This window comes from Lampetra planeri, chromosome 7, assembly GCF_965212315.1.
Source record: "Lampetra planeri chromosome 7, kcLamPlan1.2.h2, whole genome shotgun sequence".
Lineage (NCBI taxonomy): Eukaryota > Metazoa > Chordata > Hyperoartia > Petromyzontiformes > Petromyzontidae > Lampetra > Lampetra planeri.
The window spans coordinates 7872715-7896392 of NC_136113.1; the positions used below are offsets into that span (position 1 = coordinate 7872715).

Genomic DNA, 23678 nt, shown 5'->3' on the forward strand with positions numbered 1-23678 from the left:
CAATTTGCCAGTTGGTGTTTTTGCCTTTGATATTTTGGAGGGTACTTTCTGGCAATGCCTACAAAGACCTCCATGGTTATCTTCAACAGGCAGAGTTCTGGATGCTTTATTTCCTGCTCCTCTACGAAACTTCTTCAGTGCATTAATAGGAATGGTGCAGACAAACCTTACTTTTAAGTACTTGCAGCCTTTCAGAAAGGCCACTCAGGGTTTTGATGGTCATGTATTAGGAACATCAGAGGGATTCCCCTTTGGGATAGGACACCACAAATCATCTCTGTTGGCCTGGAAGCGACTGATATGAAACATTTGAACTGTTATATGGGCTGTTTTACTGAGACACTTTTTTGTAAAAAAAATATGAAGTGAAAATAAAAAATAACTAAAGGGAGAAACAAAACAGACATTCAAAACATTTGTCAAATTTTTTTTGTTTAATGTTTATTTAGACAACTAGCAACAAAATTCCGCATAAAACAAGTTCGCAATTTTTTTTTAGATATCTGCCTTGTGGCTCGGCTACAACACACATCAGAGCATGTGTACCAAGGTCGGCTTTTGAAGGTGTAATGAGATGATAATGATGAACTGAAGAGGCAGACAAGTGCAGGCTGGAGTGCTTTTGCAAAACTAGAACCTGAATAAAAATGCCACATACCGGTGTGCCAAATTAAGACCGGTTTCTTTTGTATTAGTTTATATTACCTACTTCCGCATATGAATAAGAAACAAAGCCATTGACTAATTAAGAAAATGAGCATAACAAGATAAAAAAAAATTCGCAAAGAAGTACATGCAATTACATTGAGAGAGACAAAGAGTTGCACGTGGATTAGAGAGCATACACGCGTGAGACATCTTAATGGCCATTCAAAAATCAAGTGGTTTGGGTGGGGTACGTAAGAGTGGCAGCTAAAGCAGAGAAGACACCCGAGGATACGTACAGCCGCAGAGATGGAGCAAATAAATCAGCTCACGTGCACGTATTCAAATCTAGAATTAATTGGAAAGTTGAATAAAAAAAAGAGAAATGGCAACAGCTTGGGGAGGCCTTCATCCAATAGATCACGTCTAATGATGATGACATGATCTATCTGTAATTGTATGTTTTTACTTGGAATCTGTATTCAGACGAAACGTTAAGGTCTAGGAAAATGACGATAAAAAAGCTGAATAATGGAAAGCTGATGGATTTATAGTTTTGCTCCGAGTGGAAAGGTATTTCATGGAGTCTTCATATGACACCCACCAAGACTACTGGATGCATTCTCGTGAAGCAGTGAAAACGTTAGATTTAAATTGTTGACAAACCTAAACTGATATAACCCAATTTAATATGGGTTGTCATAGTCAGCGGTTTAAACACCACAAACTTGTTCTTCCACTCCTTTTAATTTTCTTCCGTTGATTGACTTTTATGTTTTATATCTTCCTGCCCCATTTTTAATGAAACGTCCAATCATTCCAGGTTGTACTTTTACGGAAGCAATTTCTATGCTAATTTTCTCGTTGAAACTTTGCCGTGTGCCTCCGCTCTTATGTTTATGGTTTATTTAGATACTCTTCACATTCGTTATTTGCTTCTTGGCTTGTTATATTCTTGGCAGGTCACGTAATATTTAATAGACACAAGTGCTCGTCACCAAATCAAGACACTTACAACCAAAACACACCTAAATATGCAGTGCATGAACTGGAGTAACGCTATTGCAGTGCATCCATAAAATACACAACAATAAAACGGTTTAATATTTAATATCTGTAAGGTAAGACAGGGTAACCTTTCACAGTTTAGTTGATGCTTTTCCCAAACTTGGTTTTATATACCAGTTGCAGCTCACTTATTTTATGTACAACAGCCATGTTTCCTCTGTTATTAAAGGTCATATGAACACTGCACGGAAACACCAAAATACAATTGGACATTAAAATAGTTTGACCTAACTGATGTAAAAAAAGGATTAACTGCAATTATTTAGCAGTCCTACAATTGCTTGCTCACAATGCAGTACTGCAAGCAATTGAGAGCCGTATGTGGGTGTAATTTGGCCTACTCTTCCGCACTGGTCAGAATGTCTTGGAAGATGTTGGGAGCACCCACGTTTTACCCGATGACATGGACTTGTGAAGCGTGCTCACCGCTTATTACAGAGGTTCACGGTTGGATTCGACCACCACAGTGGCAAGAAGTTAACTCACTCGGCTGATATACCGGCGGTCGTGAGTTCGATCCCAACCCTGACGCCTGCTGTATATTTGGAGTTTGCTGTGTCCTCTATGTGGTCGCGTGGATTTTTCTCCGAGTCCTCCGGTTTTTCCCTTCTTATTCATAAACACGCGTTTGGAGTGTGTGGCTGCTCTGAATTTCCAAACGACAAACCAGTTCGTTGAGCTATCATTTGTGGCCAGGTCGCTTCTAAAAAAGAGATGTATAGCTCAGAGGGCCTTACCTAGATAACTGTGGTGTGTGATAACCATCATAATACGCGCCGTCTGCTTCACAGTGGACGATACAGATCCGATGACGTCATTCACAAGAGTATTCGGTGTCCAAATTTGCCACGTCGAGATTTTTCTGTAAAATTAATCAATTAGAGATTTTGCATAGAAACAAACGCCCCCTCCTGGAAGACTAATGCCCAATGTCATTCTTGCAAATTAGACTATCCTGTCTTCTTGAGCTATCACCTGGTTAAACAAAATCAAATTCAACTTACCCCATCGCACGCAGCGTGCCAATTGACTAACTGTGGTGTTCCAATAATGCCGCTGAGTGTACATTAGCAGGGATGTTTAATAAACCTGCCCAGTGTTTTAACTAATATGATGTTTGATGCTCCTTAATTTGGCACATGAGGCCCACTAACCACAGCACACTACAACCAGCAGCACATATACAGCCCCAGCAGCAAACACTATGAATTATACTCTTGGTTCATTCGGTGAAGTCACGTAGAAGGGAAATAATAAATACAAAGAATATGAATCCCTGCAGTTACGAAAGCTTTAAATCAAAACGATGAATTATACTCTGAACACACTGCAGTCTACAAAGTAGTCTACAAAGCATACTCAGTGTGCTTTGTAAGATGTGGTGAGAGTTGATAACTTTTCCACCAACCGATCCCAGACATGTTTCTCAGTCAGCGTAAATCTATGAAAATGGTGCAATATATTCTACGGTAATAGAGTTCAACATTATCCCGGTTCCATATCTCAGTACGAACACATTCTTGCCAACGGAACACAGCTGTCAATTCCAGGCCTGTCTGCGTGAAACCTGGACAGGTGGCAAACCCATGTGCGACTCTTAGGACAGCAGAGGACATTTACGATGTAACATTAATCACTTGAAGTTGTATAAACCAGCTCCCATCCACATGCAGACCAAAGCATCGTGTTTTCAGCTGAAACAGATTGTTGCAAATACTGTGATAACATTGGTGGTGGTCTTGATGGAATTGGTGTTTGGAGACCCGGGGTAGTGTGAGAGAAAGCAAAGGCAGATGGATGTTTGGATATACAATACCGCACTTCATCTCATATGAACTACACTTGCTCGCCGGTTATGTAATATTCACTGCAGAATTACTTTTAAAATATTCACTTGTGCTAGGCAAGCAGAATATCTCTACCCTGTCAAATCAGCCGAGACGTCCAGTTCCCGACCCTCCTCCTCTGAGCCCCACACAAGTGCACGGATAAGTTTATGTTGTTTGCAATTTATTTCCTTTTGTAAAACACTCAATTTTAGGGTCTTTGGTTTATATATATATAAGTATTGGACTTAATGAGTTGTGGTTTGATGATTAACGGTGACTCAATAAATGAAATACAGTCTTTTATCAATCAATTGCTGAATGAAGGTCTCCCCAACCTCTATCAGTCTTGGGGGTTGTTTGACCGTACTTCACCACACTGGTCAGTATGGTATTCTTATTCTTAGGTTTTTTCGGTAAAGTCACGTAGGTAAAACATCAAAATTAATGAAAATAAAATAAAATAAAAAGAAAAATCACGACGTTTCGGGGGCAATACAAGTCTCCGTCATCGGGTGGGACCGTCACAGCCGAATTAGCTGCATCAAGTGTCCCACCTGATGACGGAGACTTGTGTTGCCTCCGAAACGTCGTGATTTTTGTTTTTATTTTATTTTATTTTCATTAATTTTGATGTTTTACCTACGTGACTTTACCGAAAAAACCTAAGAATATGATTCCTTGCAGTCACGAAAGCTTCAAATCTAGAATTGGTCAGTATGGGTTTGCGAAGTGGGGTCCTCAGACCGGTTGATACAGTGACTGCAACTGATACAAGTCCACATTTGAAAATTAACCACAAATTTCGATTGACTCACAATGCAATCGAGATAGCCTTTGCGTTTTGTTTAAGAATGGCGCGAATACCAAATCTATGAATTCATGATTAAAGTCACCCAGTTGGTAGTGCAGTGCGCTATTCACTTTGCCACTACTCCAATCCCATTGAGAAAGTGAGGCATAGAGGAATTGCAGTTCGGGGTGATGTGTCGGGCCTTACTCGACGTTGAGCTATGTTCATTTGCTGAGGTGGCATGTGGCAACGTCTGATGTTGGCTGGCATTCCTTTTAAACCTGTAGAGTGGTGCTTGTGGCATTGCATGTGCGAAGAAAATAGGACTCTGTTGGGAATAAAGTAACATTATTGAAATATTTTTTCGGAGAATCCAATTACAAACGTGGAAGGTCGTACTGTTTACCAACACGTTTTTTGGGCTGTGCATAATACATGAATACATTCGGTGAAATTGCTTGATTTATAGCACAATAATCTTTAATGGCTTGCACGTTTGTGCAGCCCTTGAGGTATGTTTTGCGCTGTAAATTACGATCCATAATTTAGAACCAAAGTGATTGAAACCTATTTTTGGTTTCAGCACACCCAAGTGAAACGTGAATTCATCAGCACTGTCAGGATCGAGTAAGGTCTTAGCATAAATAATTGCCAGAGTATTGCAGCGCACGAGGTATATTGCACTACTTTCTTTGCATTAACAAAGCAATTATCAGATTCAATATAAACGCATTTATTTGATGTATTTTCTGCCCTTATGCAGACACGTCAGACGCCATGTAGCGGCAAGTATTCCACGAGGAAATTATTGCAAATTAGATTTTTACCTATCCAATACTGGATGCAGCAGAACTAGCCGGATGTAGAGCGAGTGTCTCGTAATGGAAAGGTTGTGAGTTGAAATCCTGGTTGGGAGTTGACTTAGGCCATAACCCCATTCGGGGTTGATAGATTATGAACCACTTTGTGGGGACGTTAGCAGTTGGCCATCGTCTGGATATACATGTACCTGCCATGTGAATGTGGAATTTCCACCACTGGCTCAGGCCTGTTAACTGGAGATGAGCACCGCCTCAATGAGCATTCGAGCAGGACATCACTTCCACGACTATAAGGCAGAGGCAAGGAGGAAGAACCTCGACTCAAATACACATGTTTGTGTAAGAGTTAAACAATAAATATTGGAAATGATTAATTGACCGAGGGGTTACATCGGCGAGAAAGATTGGCAGTGACTCCCCTGTCACTTCCGCAAATGGTGTTTGTTTTCGGTTTTTCCATTTTTGTCCCAAATTGTGATATTGGTGTCGTATTATATAACGCTTGTTGGGCAGTGCAACACCCCCATCACCCCCCCCCCCTGTTGTTAGAGGACAGAGAATGGTCTGTGGAAGCAGAAACCACAGAACTACTTTTGAGATGTCGTCCACACGAGGGCGACAGCACTGAACCCATCCGTCCTGCTACAGAGATCAATGTTTGTTGCATGCCAGTCAACTCGATATATTTCTTTTCGAGCTGGAAGTAAGCCACATTGAGTTTGGAAACAAATGTATTGTGATGATGTTTTATCCAAACATTGGTGACCAGGTTGAGACCATCAACTCACTGTACTTGAGAAGATAGTTTACCGGTAATCAGCGACGGTTGCCCAGATTTAATCTCAAGGTCTTCGTATCGTGCCAACTCAGACCTCTGACCTCCGCATCACCCGGCCAACTTAAGGGCAAATTGGATTTGAAAGGGTACATACATCTAAATGTGCAAAAAGGCATTTTCTAGGATGTACTCACGTGGTCAATTAATAGTCAACCTGTTCTTTCGTCAACATACAAACACCTGCAGTTTCCATTTAAATACAGTGAAATTGAAACTTTGCTTCGAAGAAAGGAAGACATAGGAACACTGGAAAGTCTTGCGGCGATAGTCAAAAGGAGAACACATGTTAGAATATATAATCAAATGTATTCTGGAAATACTCAAACAGATTCAGGAAGAGTGAAGTATCGTTAGATTAGCCGGACATGGCAAACAATGTGAAGTGGGCATATTCTCAGAGGTGGAAGCTTGATGAAGGAAGTCATAGAAGGAAGGATGCTGGGGAAAGAAGCCAAGAGGCAGACAAAGAAAGATAATTTCTGCTTGATGGCTTGAAGGAAGGGGCCCATTAAGTGGAGTGAATAAGAATGCTCAAAATCAGGCAGGATGGCGGGGGTTGGAGCCAAGGACTTGCCGTTTGGCAGAGTACTAAAGAAGTAGTGAAACGCCATTGTTTGCTGAGACTCGTGTGGTTGTACCACCTGTAATCCAGTGACATGGAGGTTGGGTTGGTGGAACATGCAGATGTTGAGCCAGTGTATGTGTGAGACATCCATGTGCAGGAGAGCGGGGAGCGGTAGTGTAGCGGTTAGCACACTGCGCTACGAACCCGGCGACCCGAGTTCGATTCCTGCTCACGGCCAACACAGTGGCTCCTGGGCCTCCCCTAGGTCGACTCAGCCTCAATGAGTACCTGGTGCAGTGTGTAAACATTGCCACTAGGGAGACAAAGGCGGCCGGGCGTGGTGTTCGCCATCCACCCCCTTGTGTGCCGTGCCGGCCTCGCTAACAGCACTTGCCCCAACAGTCTGTTAAGGCTAGGCGGGGGATCTTTGTCTTTGTGCAGGGTAGTGAGTACAGTACAGAAAGTAGGTTGTTGACTTATCCGCATCGAGTTTGAGATTTATCCATCTGGTTTTGATCGGTTTTCTCTCAGCACTCTGCTTTACTTCTACATCTAAAGCACACTTCAGGAAATGGGCCAAACACTTCAAACATCTTAACACCTGTTTTATTGCCAGAAACGGAACGTCTCGTCTATTCCTTTTTCATCACTTAAAGCAGGAACTCAGTGATATTCTCGTGAGCTAATTAAGATCAAGTGTTATTCATCAAGCCCACACAAGGCAGTTGCACTGTCTGTAGCCATTGCTCCAGTGTGAGCAGGTTGGCAAGGGCATGATGACAGTCGCTCCCCTCTGGATTTCCGAGGCTGTTTAGTTGAATGTGGGTACAGCAGTTGTGCGGTGGCTAGCGGACTGCGCAATGTGCTGAGCGACCCAAGTTTGATTGCCGGCCATGGCTAACATCAGTAGCAAGTGATATCAAAACGAATTTAAACTAAACTACTGTATGTTTTATTTTACTAGGTAAGGGCCACTGAGCTATATAGCTCTTAAATCTTGACTTAAAGCTTTCGTGACAGCATGAATTCGTATTCTTTGGGTGTTTTGGTAAAGTCGCGTAGATAGGTTCAAATTAATAATAATAAAATCAACAAAAAACTGTTTAGATTAAACGATCGTCACTAGGGAGACATCAGGAGGATGACGATCGCTTTTGTTGTGATTAAAACGTCGTACTTTTTGTTTATTTTATTTTTTATTAATTTGAACCTAAGTGACTTTACCGAAAGACCCAAAGAACATATAGCTATTTTTCAGAAGCAACTTTGCCACAATTGATAGCTCAACGAAGTGGCGTATCAAGTGGAAATTTATATCAACTAAATGCTCCAAACGGATGTTTCTAAATTTGGAGGGAAAAACACGAATACCCAAAGAAAAAATCCACACGACCACGGGGAGAGAGACATGCAAACTCCAACTTGCACTGCCTGTCCTGGCCTTCACCAACCTCTCCTGACCAGCGTGGTGAAGTATGGTATACATATATATAAAACAAAATCCCAATGACCAACATCACGTCGGAGGACAGCCATCCGTGGGTGGATTTAAAATGTTTGGAATGTATACATATTATTGAACGCAAAGAAGAAGAATCACAGAGAGTATATCACATTCTGTGGGTGCACAACATCCTCGTTCCAACCTCTGAGTAATTCGCTCCTAAATGGAGGCCAATTGAAGTGACCCGGGTGCAGTGCCCGACAACAGTCGAGGTGGGGTGTGGGGATATAACCGAAACAAAAAACTTAATTTAAAAATAAATAACATAAACACGATGTCCGAATCAGTCATTTTTTCCCCCTTCTTCCCCCGCTGGGAGCAACGATTATCAGATTTTTGCTTCGGTGGTTCAATGTCAGGGATGGTCCCACTCCCATTCTCCGGCCGCGATTAATTCTGAGTTCAGCAAAAAAATGGGGACCACGTGGCCTCGTATTCCAATTTCTTCCCTTGTAGCTTATAGCTGAGGTGTTCTATCCCTGCCAAGCCAATGGAATTTATTGTTCAAGTATTTTGTTTATTTGTGAGACGTAAATGTGATGTGTAGTTTGTGAACTGCTCACGTCTGCAAATGGGTTGGCTGCATATTTGTATTTGAGCCTGTGAGCAAAAGCCTTTGGCTGCATGTCCACGCGGAAACATGCACAAAATGAATAATTCCTAAGTCTACAAGTCGATGTTTACACTCGCTGCCGAAATATATGTACAAAAAAATAGCACCACATTTGCCATGAGCCCTGCCTTATAATAGAAACATATAGTTGATTGACGTTTCAGGCAGTGACTGACCTCTGCTCTGAAGAAGGGTCATTGCCAAAAGCATCTTCGAAATACAGTGTACATATTGTTTGAGGTTTGTCTGCACATAACTGACAATGCTGTCCCTGCATGTTTCCCTTGCTGTACAGCATTTGCATGGTTTCCATGTGTCCAAATTCTTTGGTGAATTTACGTGGCCCATCCTCTCTGTCAACGCACTGCAAGCTGAGGGCCTTCCCGACACTGTGCGGGTTGCGGAGCATTTTCTGACCATACTTCAGTTTTAAAGGGACATAGACAAACACCCCACATCCTGTTTGTGTGAGATTGTGTGCGTGCTGATTGAGTTGTTGCTGGAAGCTTCAACAATTTACTACTGTAATTTTTTCTGACAGCTTGACATTTGGAAACAAGATAGTCCAGGAGATAAACACACACAAAAAAAGTTCATTTTGCAGCAGGTGGTGGAAACAACAAACAAATGCATTGACATTTTTCAGTTTGCCAGCAGCATTTCTGAGTGTATAATAAAGATTGGCTTGTTTTAATGTATACTACGTATCATGGGAGCGTGGTGATTAGCACCGCTGTGCTCTGAACCCAGTGGCCTCAGTTCAATTCCTGTTTACACCCAAAGTCAGTAGCCATTATCTGAACTTGTTCTGGGCCTCCCCTAGGTTGGCTCAGCCTTAAGTTATTTCCTGGCGTGGTGTGTAAATATTGGCACTGGGGAGACAAAGGAGGCCGGGAGTGGTGATGGCCACACCACCCCCTCATGCCATGTGTCGGCCTTCATAGGTACTCATTGATAGAACTTTCCGCAGCAGCTTGTGTAGGCTACACGGGACATCTTTGTTTTTGTGTATATAGCACTAATAATATTTTATGGTTTTATTTCAAAACTGTGCCCTGTTTGAGTCAAGTGCTGCATTTGTCTGTGCTGAATTTTAATTAGCATCGTTTGTTGACAGTAAAAAGATGTTGCCTCAAGGGTAAAAGGAACACAGTGGAAATGTGTGTCTTGAACATGTGTTTTTTTCTCGTTTTTTAAATTAAAATGAGTAAATGACATCAACTGTTCGACCATATAAAAACGTTCCTTTTTACAAAGTATACAAATTATACCTCTTAAATTGGGTTGGTGAAATACATTATGTGTTGAGAATTTCTGAAATACAACTAGTTTTCACGTACATTTATGTATTCAATGTGCGATGAGCCATTCAAATGAGAAAAATTGAAAGCATTGAGGACAGTACTATACTGCACATGCATTTCATTCTCAGTGGCTCACTTGTCAAAATATTCCCAAAAGTGCTCAATGTTGCATGTTGAGAGTAGAAGTGGAGAAAGAGATGTGCATGAAGAACAAAGCCGATCCTATTCACAAAGTTATCCGCGAGCTTACTCCCAATTATCCAGTGAATAATTGTGGATAATAGGGAGAATATGATCTGGAATAATTTTACTTTTCAGGGACCCTACGAATTTTACGAATAATAGGAGTTGTGGATATCTAGGGCGGCGGATGAAAGGAGCTCTCCCGCATCCTATAAATTCGGTACTTAAATTATTTGCATACAGCAATCGTAAAACAACATTTTACAAAAGCAATTAACTAAATAAAACAATTGTTCCATATGAATGCACTTAGATATGATTTTTTTGTATTATATCCAGTAGTCAGGGTGATAAAAAAAAATGGATTGTGAAAATAATCATGTTATATTCCTTAAATAACTTAACTTGTTTTTTCATTTGTGAGGGGTGTAAAAATAATCGTGACGTCATCATGTTTTATATTTTTCTTTTATCTTTGGACACATGCTTATTCGTTCTACTGCGCACTCATTGCCATGATTGTGCTCCTTGCTACGTCTGTTTGCAGTGGTTCCCCACTGCACCATGAGTGCCAAATCGGTCCTCAACAAGGAGGTGTTCGCCCCCAACGACGAGAGGATGCTGGGGGCCGTGCAAGTCAGGCGCCGGACACGCAAGCGGATCCCCTTTCTAGCCACTGGCGGCCAGGGAGACTACACCACCTACATCTGCCTTTCGGGTACGACGCACGTGCAAATGTGTGTATGTTGGGGAGCGATAGTGTAGCGGTTAGTGCGCTGCGCTATGAACCCGGCGACCCGAGTTCGATTCCCGCTCACGGCCATCACCAGTGACGATTATCTGAACCGCTCCTGGGCATCCTCTAGGTCGACTCAGCCTCAAATGAGTACCTGGTGCGGTGTGTAAACATCACCACAAGGGAGACAAAGGCGGTCGGGCGTGGTGCTGGCCACCCACCCCCTCGTGTACCGTTGCGGCCTTCATAGGTGCTCGCTAATAGCACTTGCCCCTACAGTCTGTTAAGGCTATATGGGGGATCTTTTTATGTTGAACTTCTTTTGCACTTTACTTTAGGTGCGGGGGAAGGACAACAAACTAAATAAATAAAAAGCAGTTCTAAAGAAATGAGTTTTTTTTAAATTTATATTTAAAAGTGCATAGCACCAGTGCCTTCCAAATATCGAAAGGAAGAGCGTTTCAGATGGCCGCAGAAGCGGATCTGAAATTGCGTGGTGTAGTGACCATAATTGTTCAATGGCTAGAATTATAATGTCTGCAAATTATATGTAGACATTATAATTATTAAATCACACATTTACATTTTGAGCAGACTGAGCGAAACTGAATTTATATGAGACAGAGCAAGAGAGACAAAAACAGTTTGGATTGAACCATGACCCTGAAATCCTGATTCAGGAGAATTCATGTAATTGTGCATGTTTTGGTGGCGGAGAGAAGAGTGGGTGAATTGTTGCAAGCCTAATATTGCAAAGGAGTTTGTATTGAATCATTGGATCACATCACTGGGTATAAAACTCACTCAGAAAGGAATATATATAAATCTAACCACAAATCTAACCACAGTCAAGAGCAGTGGCGGCTCCTGCAAAATCTCTCAGGGGGGGCAAATGTCTGGATGATTGATAAGGATAAGGTCCACCCATGCAAAGGATAAATTAACAGCTTAAGCATGTAAAGGCAACTTCACTTCTTTAATATTAATGAAAAATAAAGTGACTCTTACAATACATCTTGTTTGTTTCTATACTCACTATTAATACAATCCACTCATGTTTCTTTTATTAAAGATTCCACTAGGTGGCGACAAATAATTTTGTTGGATGAAACGTGCTTACGTATGATGACGTAAGCACGTTAGTGCGAGCCCTCCCGGAAGCCATAGAGAATGCATTGCAGCGCCCCCCGTTCGAAAAAAAACATCTTTGAATGTAAGTCTATGGGACCACTCGGGGCGATTCTCAGCCGGAGGGAAATCGCCCAAAAAGAGGCGGTACTCCACAGAACGTAGCATGACGCTGATTGGACTATATCCAGAGGCACAGTGACGGCTAGCGTGACTCTGTGGTTGAATGACATTGGTGGTGCGTCGCCCAATCGCCCTAATGAAGGAACCGCCCCTGGTCAAGAGGCTAAAAGAGAGGAAACAATGACGATAATGCCAAATATTTACCGTTAATTATTTACCCAGAAAAGCCTCCTTGAGTCCTCACTCAATTTTAAAAATGGTCCTGCATTGGGATGTTTGACTAATTCAATTCATGAGTGTTTGGCTTCATGTGGGAGGAAACCGAATTATCTGCAGAAAACCTAAGCGTACAAAGGATAATGAACGCTCATAGCTTCCATTTCCTGGCCACCTCCCAGCCCCATTCTTACAACCTGACAACCTCTGGTGGTCTTCAACCCAAGTGCCAACAAGGCTCAACTTTGCTGCTTAGCTTCTGAGATCTGGTGATGTGATCGAGGCACATTTGGTTTGATTTGGTGATGGAAGGAACAATCCCCCAAAACCACTTTGTGCATGTGTGCAACGGGGTAAGGAATACCTCCTCCAACACCAAGGAGCTGAGCAAACTCTCCACACTACCTACACACTTGTCACCCACCTCTAAAGCACCTACTGTCCATTATCACCTCGATGTTAGTAGGCGGTATAGGACTTATCCATTTAGGAACACATTGTACCCGGCAATTGCTTTTAAAAATATATATTCTTGTTAGTCTTCAGTAGTCTTAAAAAAAAGAGTGCAAGGAACCCGTGACAAATATTAGACCGTGCGTGACATTTCGAAATAAGCTGTCGACCTCAAAGGGAAAGTTAAATGGCAGAAAGCCTCTGAGCTGGAGGGAAGTTGATTTTGTTGCCTGATACATGCTGTGCTTGTGCTCCTGTTAAAAAAAGCATGCAGCAGCAAGAGAGCAGTCCCAATGGATTTTGTTAGATTTACATGTAATGTTTTAATTTGGATGACTAACTCCTCCTTTTCCTCCTCCTCCCACTGTACGTCATCCAGAATTTGACGGACAACTTGTTGAGCTCAGTGGGCATTACCTGGTAAAATAAAATTGTTTAGTTTTGATTGAGAATGTCACCTAAATTGCTGTCTGTGGCGCAGTTGCATTGATTGATGCTTGAGTTTGACAATAATGAAGTATGCTGTTCAAGCAAGGCAAACTTACACGTGTGTAAGTATTTCATAGGAAGAAAATGTATCCCAGTGTGGATTCCGGGATTTGGGCTGCGTTTTGAGGATTTGTTCTCTCCATCTGGAGGAAAATCAGTTGTGAAAACTTAAGTTTTGGAGTAAATATGTGTTAAGGAGATCAATTAACACAGCCTTTAAGAGTTTAATCTGAGCTTATTATAGACATTAGGTATTTTTGTCAGTTTTATAAATCTAGATTCAATATATAGCTTTGTCGGCCAAGGGATTGGCAATGTTAATATAATTGTTTATGCTTTATATAGGAAAGTGGAACCAAAACTGGGAAGTGCACAAAGAAGCATGGAGAGACACATGGTTGGAATTGCATTGAGAGATAAAGAGAAACACGTGGATTGTAGAACATCCGCAGGTTTTTTTCGACATTATTCAAACTGTTAAGAAATGTAAGTGGGCTTGCATAGATCATATTATTTTTTTGTTATTGACCAGGTTTCTTGCCATATATCAAACCATGCAGCACGCACTGATAAAAAAAAATACTCTCCTTGAGGCACATTTGCATGTTATTTTCACATAATTCCGTAATTATTCTATTGCACTCTTGCATATGGCAGCAATATGTTCGGGAGCTAGATGCCAACGTCGATGACTGCTGGCCACGATGAGAAGGCTTCAGCAGAGAGTTCGTGTAGTTTTGCCATTCTTCCTTCACCGGAGCGGACACTGCAGTGGTTTCCTGAATGGTTCATCGTTTGCATGCTAACCTAAAAACACACATTCGATTTTATGTATCGATGTATCGTTACACCCCTGTTATGTTGTCTACTTAACGTGTAATGCTGAGAAGTTTTCGGGGGGGGGGTATCCAATGAATGAAGATGCTTATAATAATGAGTTCACTGCCCTTGGGAAGCACATTGGTTCACACACAGTCCGTATGAACTCACACTGACCAGCGTGGTGAAGTATGGCCAACGACTCCCACAACCGTCACGGCTGAGGACATATTGGAACTCCTCAAGTATAAATACATTCTGGGGAGACCTACACATCGTAGTAGATTGACAAAGGAGTGCAAATCACGGTGCCTATGCAAAAATTATGTAAAGGTTTTCCCAATAACACGTATCAAGTTCAAGTTCATTTATTAGGTATAGCCCTGTGAGCCATTCGGCTCTTGAATCGGGTGCAACCGCAACAACAAAAAAACATGAACAAAAAACATCTTAAAGTGAATATGTGACTAAGTGCAAACAGAAAATCCAAGAAAAGACAGCAAAATATTGCAGAAAAAACACCGTACATCAGTGCCTTCTGGTGGAAGCTAAATCCGGGCGATAAAGCAGCCGAGATATTTTTCCATTCAGATTCTCACACTTTGTTTTTGTGCGCCCGCTACGTCTTCATATTCCCCATGGCTCCACATGTGTTCCATTCTCTTCCCAGTGCCAGATCCGTCGCTGCGCCATGAGATTCGTTGTGATTCCATTTGTTGCGACAACAGTGAGGTGTGTGGGTGCCTCAAGGAGGTGACTTGATATTATTATTATTTCCAAGGGCCCCATTCAAATGTCCCGTTATGTTCCATTTCCTGCTTCTGTTCTCTGCACCAGCGTCAGGTCTCTGTGGTGGCGGCTGCTGCTTGTAAAAGTTGGCGATCGTGACGGAGTGCACGCACGCAAGTGTGCAGAGCTAAGGCTCTCTAAGGCATTACAGAATTCTCTCCCACCCCCGTTATTTGCGAGGGATATTTTCCAGCAAATTTCGCGGATAATGCTATTCGCCCGCGAATGTTGTACACGCAACGTCTGCGCATGCTTCTAAATCTTCGAAACGTTATTTCTCTCGATCTCTCTCCTCTCTTCATCGCATCACTTTCTATCTCATCGCTTTATCTCATCACTTTCTCGACTCACATTCTCTCTCATTACTTTATCTCTCATCACCTCATCTCTCACCATCTCATCTCTCATCACTGTGTCTCAACACTTTCTCTCTCATCACATTATGTCATCACATTCTCGCATTACATTCTCCCTCATCACTTTATCTCATCGCTTATCTTTCTTTTTTTGGTGATGCAGTCGTGTAGTTTCAGATGCGATTCGTGGATAGCCAAAATCGTGGAGAGCAAGTTCGTGTATAACGAGGGAATGCTGTAGCCTGTGTGATTAATAAATAAATGCATTGCAAGTTTATTTTGTTTAAATAGGTGAGAACTCAAGAGACTGGGACAGTGTCATTTGAAAACAATTCTAAAAGCAAAAACAAACAAAACAGAGTACAGACAATTAAATAAAGCAATCAGTACAAACACGCTGCATTGCAGGAGGGGAATTGAAAATGTTGCAAACATGAATTAAATTTTAATAAAAGCTAAATATTAAATTCCCTGCAGCACAAACCGGCTTACGCGTGTATGTGAATTAAACATAACAAAATAAATCCACTTAAAAGCTGTTATTTACGAATGACTACATCTAAATTCACATTCCCACATACCCACAATAGTTGTATGTATTATACATAAGGGTGTAACAATGCACAAGTTAATGAAATGTACTCTTAATTGAACGATACGTGTACGAATATTATATTTTTGATTCCTAAATGTTGCACTGTAACTTGTTCACATGGGCACTCCACCCACTTGTGGCCAATACATTCACCACCATTTACAAACAAAAAATAATCTAAGCAATGCCCCAAATGACAACAGTTCATTGAATCACTCCAGGGTAAACTAATAAACCTCAAGTTTAACTTAAATTCCGTCTCTTTACAGGGGTGTTTTGCTATTCTATCAAAGTTGTCTCTGGGAAGTTCACAACATTTACAATCTGATTAATGAGTCAACGTACAATATGCATGAGTGAACGCATAATGCGCATGCATAATGTACATTGACTCATTAATCCCCTCCCCCCCCGACTTTGCACCAGAGTGCAGAAGTGTGGTCACATTTTTTTCTTCTTGGTTCTTTCGGTAAAGTCACGTAGAAGGGAAGTAATAAAATAATAAAAATAAAACATAATAAAATTATTCTCACCACGTTTCGGCCACAACGCAAGCAGCCGTCCTCAGGTGAAAACCAGGTCCGTCGAGGCGACAGAGTCTGAATGAAACAGCACACGAGCTTGGAGCATATATATAAGCTGGGCGCCTTGACAAAGGAATTTGCATATCAAGAGGAATTTAGCATATTTATGGGAAATGCAGGAATGTGATTAGTACTACATATGCATGTGCATTATGCAGGATTAACAGCATCAAAGGGAGCTGCAGTGGCTGCTGCTGCTGCAGTTGCTGCTGCTGCTGCTGCAGTTGCTGCTGCTGCAGTTGCTGCTGCAGCTGCAGTTGCTGCTGCTGCTGCAGTTGCTGCTGCAGTTGCTGCTGCTGCAGTTGCTGCTGCTGCTGCTGCAGTTTCTGCTGCTGCAGTTACTGCTGCTGCAGTTGCTGGTCACCACATCTACGCTTCTATATAAGAAACGAAATAGGTGGACTTCTCCGCAAATCTGGCTATCGCCTGATGAAGCTAGTTGTAATTACTGGCGAAATGTATACTAATTTTTTCAGTAAAACTTCCTTAAACCAGTAAAGATGAGGATTACTTGTTTATCAAATGATAAACGTGTGTATTATGAATGATTGATATTTGGGCATACAGTCAAATCCCTTATGTAAACTCTCATTTCTGTTCTTAATAAACCTAGCATCTATGAAAATACAAATTATATATTCTTACTCAAGGCATCGCTAACCTCAGGCATTGGTTATCAAAATAACTTTTTGGAGGAATAAATCAGTAGTTTTATATTTTGCTACCTTATCCTTCACAGTTATAAGGTGTTACAATAATAAAAATTCTGGCAAAAGCAGTACATATAATTCAAGAATAAAACTGTACAGCTCTTTGTCAATACACTGCTGGAAGAAGGCCTTCCCATGCCGTGTCAATCATGGGTATTGTTTGACGATACTTCACCATCGTGGTCAATGCTGGTTCGTCCAGTGACTGGTGACACTTGTGACACTTGTGACACTTGTGACCAATATGTATATGACTTGCTATGGCCAGGAATGGTATTCAGATCACCAGGTTCAAAGTAGGAGGCTATTTTACATTTCATGTGCTTGTTACCTGACAGAGTGTAGATGTTAATATTGCCCGTGCAACCAGTGATAGCAATACGTGGTCCCTGAAACTACTTGTTCCGTATTAAAATGTACATCTTTATCAATACAATTGTAGATTTTAATTCGCTGCCCTGATATAATTTGCCACATTCATGAGGTAACCTTGGTTTTATTTAGTACCGTAGTGTTAAGCTCGTTTTTGGCATCTGCAGAGCTGAAGAGGTTGTGCATTGAGCAGGCTTATTGAACCACGGTGCTTATTGACCTATGGACTTCATGTTTGCAGTATTTCACGATCCGATGGAGATTGTTTTTTTATTCTCTCCTAACTCATTCTTCTGAATGCTATTTTCTCTGAATATTTCTTGGACGACGTGGTGTTGTTACATGTTGCGTTTGTCAAGTAATTCCAAGGGCACAATACAAATATTACATTTTCTTTTATACCATCTGAAAAGCTCTAGCCTATGTTTAAGTTATGGTTATTTTTACATCCAGTCGTCTTTAGCCTGACTCAGTTAGATTATATAGATGATGCTGTTATATTGTACTACTATTAAAAAAACACATTCCTGCGGAGGGAGCTGGTAGGAATGTTGGTGTTGCTCGGTCAATGGCCAGGGTCAACGGCGGCGTGGTCTATTCCGCAAATATGCCCGACTGTGAGGGCGGACACAAGCCGGCGTGAGTAGGCTAAACGTTGAGTTTTATAAGGGCACCACGGGGTGACCAGCCCCTCCCCACCCAGCCCCACCTCTCCCACCCCCCACCCATCCCCACCATCCCCACCCTCCCCACCTAGCTCCTCCCCACCCTACCCACCCAGCCCCACCCTCCCCTCCCCACGCAGCCCCACCCTCCCCACCCAGCCCCTCCCCACCCTCCCCTCTCCACCCAGCCCCACCCCTCCCATTTTTGGATGCACGACGGACGGGCAGAATAATCCCCTGTGGGCTGGTGTAACCAGGAGGTTCCTACCAGTATCATCTATGCCTCCAGTTTGCTGACAGGCTGCTGGCTGGGCTCCTTTCCACCCCAACATTAACGGTTGTTGTTAGTGGCTGTGGGCCGTTGTCACCAAAACTAGCTGGGTAACTGGCTAAACGGGATTTTCTATGTAACAAATAAGCATATATTTTAATTAAAACGGTGTAAGAAGTTCGGAAGACATTTAATAAAAATAATTATGTACAGCGACACCGAAGAGGTGAGAATTAACAAATACAAATGACTGACACGGTTCATTTAAAATGTCTCTAACTTTTCATGCAATTATTTCACCATAATATTTATTAAACCCTAGAGAATATATAAAAAACATCATGATATATGTTATCTTAATATATTAATTATATAAAAGGCAGATTACTTGTAGTGCTCCAAGTACAGGATTGTGAGAATAGTATGAAAGGAGATCTCTATGAGTGTGATACAATCTAGATAATGTCGCTTGCCCATTGTAAATAACTCACACACTCATAACCGCTGATGTGTTGCATTTTTAACTATTTCTCAGAATCTTAGAATGATTGTTCTTTATTTTATTGCTTTTCAAACCACTGCCATTTTCCTTCAAAATGATTTGTCTGTGAAGGATGTCGAAGCATCACAACCACAGTAAATGGAACATTGCTCATAAAACAATAAAATACACGTTTATCGTAAACAGCGTGTGGAATACCGTACATTTAGGTAAAGATGTTGGTGGGGTGGACGAATTCCAAGAGAACAAATATCAAACGAATTGCTCCAAAAAGAATATCGTAAATATCTCAAACATATCAAGGTCTTGTAAACAATAGAGTACAAAAGCAAGATTTGGGATTTATTCATGGAAGGAATTAAGTGAATTAATCTATAGGACAAATCTACACCAAAGGGAATTACAGAGATTCTGGAAGCCTCTGAATCAATTTGATCTTTCCAATTGCATGAAATTTAAACACGTACATATTAAGGAAGTTATAATGGAGTGGATTTATCTTGCCGTTAATTTTCTGTTATGCTCTGCTAAGCAGAAAAAGGCCAAAATGTAATTGACATATTTTTTCAGTTTAGTACAATTTCCTCTTGAGGTAGAAAACGCATTTAATATATAGATAGAAGCCAGTAACTAAGTAGAATAACTGATCTTGACAATATATGTCGAGCATTTATTTAGCACTTGTAATGTACAGTATATTTGAATTAAGCCCTGAGTGTGGAAATAAATTATTGCAAAACGCGTCCATTTTTATGAGATGTAAATCAGTTAAATCGGTGTTTAGAATATGCACATTTGTGTTTATTTGAAATTTGACTCTGAGAATTACATGTCATTAATCCTCCTCACCTTGATGCAACGCACATTTTTATAGATGCACTTTTTAGGCTGTAGCCTGAGGGGCACAATTAATAAATGATGACTTTACGGGATCTCCCGTATCATTCTCCTTCTTCGTGGTATAGCTGGCTCGCTGGTGTTTCTGTACCTGGTTTCCTGCAGCACATCTCGCTGTGTTGTGAATGAAGGTCACCTTAATCAACATGACCAAGTTGCATGCGCCAGTCTCTCGAATAAACATGTAACGTACGTGTCCTGCAGCTTGAGGATTCACGATATGCAGGTTGAACGATGCACCGACTCATCGATTCATGTCGATCTCTGAGCTAATGCTACATTCAGCAAATCACATGTACACAAATCAATGTGTTTTGATTCGCATATTTTGTATGTAATGGGTTCATGTGACCCCTGTGGCCACTAGAGGATGCTACATTAACCCCATCAATCGCTGTGGCAGTAGGGGTCATGGGCGGGGTACATTTCCACACCTTAATTTAAGGAGTGTATATATTCACACGCAACCATAATAAAGAAGTATGCATATGCCAACGCGAGGGGGGAGTGATGATACAATAAACCCTGCACCTGAAATTAATCCCAAACCATTGCCAAGGGCTGCTGGACTCCCCTCACCTTCTCCAACTCACACACACACACACACCATCATGGTGAAGTATGGTCAAACAGCTCCCATGATCGACGTGGTGTGGGGAGGCCTTCATCCAGTAGTAGATTGACAGAGGGATGTAAATGAGTATACATTATTTGGATATCATCATACGCCTAATATTGTGCTGCTGCAGCAGATACAGCTCAGGGATTCCTCTCAGCTCACCCCACACGAGTGTTTATCCTATCAGGTGCTCAGGAAGTAATACATTGAAATGGTGTAGTCGCTTGTAATTTTCTAAAATTGGCAATGACGCGAGGTCTGGTCTCGCAAGCAGAGCCAGAGAGCAATGCCACAAAGCCCTTTAACAACAATGCAGATAATTATCAGAAAGAGAGATTTTAATGCATTAATAATATAATCACTGGGTCATGTGGCATTTCAACTTGCTAATGTAGGATCCAAAGGCGTGTAACCATATCACTGCATCACATACCATAGTTTCCCATATGAATGTATACTATTCATGATAATCAGTATGTACGGCTCTTTATCAATCAGATGGTGATTGAAGGCCTTCCCATGCCGTTGCATTTATGGGGGGTTGTTTGATCACAATTCACCAGACTGGTCAATGCCGGTAGGTGAATTGGGGCCCAGGACTGATTCAGATCTCAGATGTTAGCTGTGGACATGGATTGAATTGAAGTGGCTGGATTTATAGCGCAATGTGCTCCCCACTATGCCACTTCTCCAACGCTGTATTATCTGGTATTGCAACCAGAATCTATCGACAACAATTATCTATGGATTTTTCTTATTAATTAACTCATTTAAATGAACCTTATAAGAAGGCCACTATGTGACTGCAAATTAAGTCAATCTTAATTACAATAACTTTGAAGTTTAAATTTAAGTTAATGAACCCCACTTTTTAAAATAAAAGAAAAACTATGTTCTGTACCTGTTTTTGGTATATTTTAATTATGGTCATGAATTAAAATGCTCCATTATGACATAGAGAAACAGTTAACTATTACGTGAAAAGCAACATTATTACAACCACCAAGGCAGTGCTTGCTCCTCTTCTTGGAAATTTAACATTCCATAGGATGACATAAAATAAAGTTTTAAATCTTTGTAAAGAAATAATAAGTGCGAAGTGTCGGCTGAAAGATATTGTGCATCCCTATTAATACATTATTTATAAGAGAGATGTAATCCAGTTAATACCAGTTTCCTGATTTATTATTTATGAGCGGCTAACTCTGATGTTTGTCTAGATCAGGGGTCGGCAACCTACGGCTCCGGAGCCGCATGCGGCTCTTTACGGGCTGCTTCTTGACGATATGTACGTATGTACATAGATGCATTGCGGCTCTTGAAATACTGAATTTTGTACCGAATTGGAAAGAAATGGCTCTTCTTGTTGTTTTGGTTGCCGACCCCTGGTCTAGATAAAGTAATGCAGAATCATCACTTGGGTCTACTTTTCATTCAATTGAGCAATGTCTAAAGTTGATGATAAAAAAAAAATTACAGCCCTTTGCCAATTCCCTGTGGATGAAGGAATCCCCATGCCATATCGATTGTAAGCGATTATTTTACCATACTTCACCACGCTGATCAGTGTGGGTTCGCAGAGGGAGGGCCTAGGACTGTTTTCGATATCACTCACCAACGATGTCAGTCTTGGTCAAGGGTTAAACTTATGTCACCGGGTTAGCAGTGGTAGCAGAGCAATGCACTAACCACGGCACAGGATTTCAGAACGATAACAATATGGATTAAATCAGACAATTCAACACGTAGGCTGTCGCGACCAATATTATCCATAATAGAGGTTTTTGGGTCAGAGCGCGTAAATATAAATGTCTCGTTAAATTACCCACCACCCGACACGGCCAATTAGTAAGGTTTGTCACGCAAACAAAACATGCCAATTCGTTGCTAGTTCAGCACACCGGTGTGTGGGAGAGTAAACCCACAACATTTACAATTCGAGTATGACGTTTCGCCAGTAATTACAACCAGCATCAACAGGCGACAGCCATAATTGTGGAAAAATCATCATGTTTCGGTCTTAGAGGGATACATGTGATGTCATCACTTGTGAGCCAATCATCTGATGACCTTAATTAATTAAATCAGACAACTTACATTCCTTGGTTTAATTATCTAATGCCAACTTACTTACAACAACAGCTACATTATAATTCGCTTTCTAAAAAGAAAAGAATGTATATTGCATTGGCGCACACCTAAATCTAGTGGAATATCTTCTTGGTTCTTTCGGGAAAGTCACGTAGAGTGGAAATAATAAAATAATAAAAAGAAAACATAATAAAATAATTATCACGACGTTTCGGCCACAACGCAAGCAGCCGTCCTCAGGTGAAGACAGAGTCTTCTCGACAGACCTGTTCTTCACCTGAGGACGGCTGCTTGCGTTGTGGCCGAAACGTCGTGATAATTATTTTATTATGTTTTCTTTTTATTATTTTATTATTTCCATTCTACGTGACTTTACCGAAAGAACCAAGAAGATGAATCCCTGCAGTCACGAAAGCTTTAAATCGAAAAATAGTGGAATATCTTCATACTTTTGTAATGGGTGAGCTTTCATTGGCACATTCGGTGTATACTATCGCGTTGCTCTCTGTCTGTGCACATTGGGGTGCTTGTAGCTGTTTGGCTTTTGTATTAACAGCTGTACCTTAATTGTCCTGTGCCGTGGATTTTCAGAGGTCATTATTTACAATAATTAACGTGTGGAGATTTGTATTAACCGGCGCGATGAACTGAGTCGCGACAGCTGGCCTCAGGTGCATTAGCTTGCTTTGTTGATCGTCTGTCATTGTTAACATAGTACCATGTCACAGATTGCTTTTTTTTCTCTCGGATGAAGAGGAGTTTTGTCAAGAAAAATACGCGCTATTGGCACTTGACCTGCCCCTTTCTAATACAGCAATGATTACACGTGTAACCTCTCTCCCATTTTTTTTATTATTAAAACCGAAAGTCATTCGGGCTGCTTGTGAAGCTGTACTTTAAGTGAGCAATAATATTGTAAAAAAAATTCAAATCACAGCTGTATTTAACGATAACAAAATAATGTACACACTCCCTGCCGCTTTTAACTCGTATGTGTGACTGGTTACAGTCGATTATTTACTGCAATTTTTTTATTACACTAAAACTAATATCAAAACAAGTATTTTTTTCTGAATGAGCATTATTTTACAGGCAGCTAAGCT

At 41.1% G+C, this 23678-nt stretch overlaps 1 protein-coding gene across 2 annotated transcripts in view; it reads left to right on the top strand.

The window, feature by feature from the left end:
- LOC144719897 (syntaxin-binding protein 6-like) overlaps window positions 1–23678 on the top strand; it is a 60905-nt gene that overhangs the window by 4030 nt on the left and 33197 nt on the right. For both annotated transcript variants that reach the window (XM_078596207.1, XM_078596206.1), the window contains exon 2: window positions 10708–10878. In XM_078596207.1, coding sequence (XP_078452333.1) covers window positions 10725–10878 — 154 coding nt within the window. In that variant the 5' untranslated portion in view covers window positions 10708–10724. The remainder of the gene's footprint in view (window positions 1–10707; window positions 10879–23678) is intronic.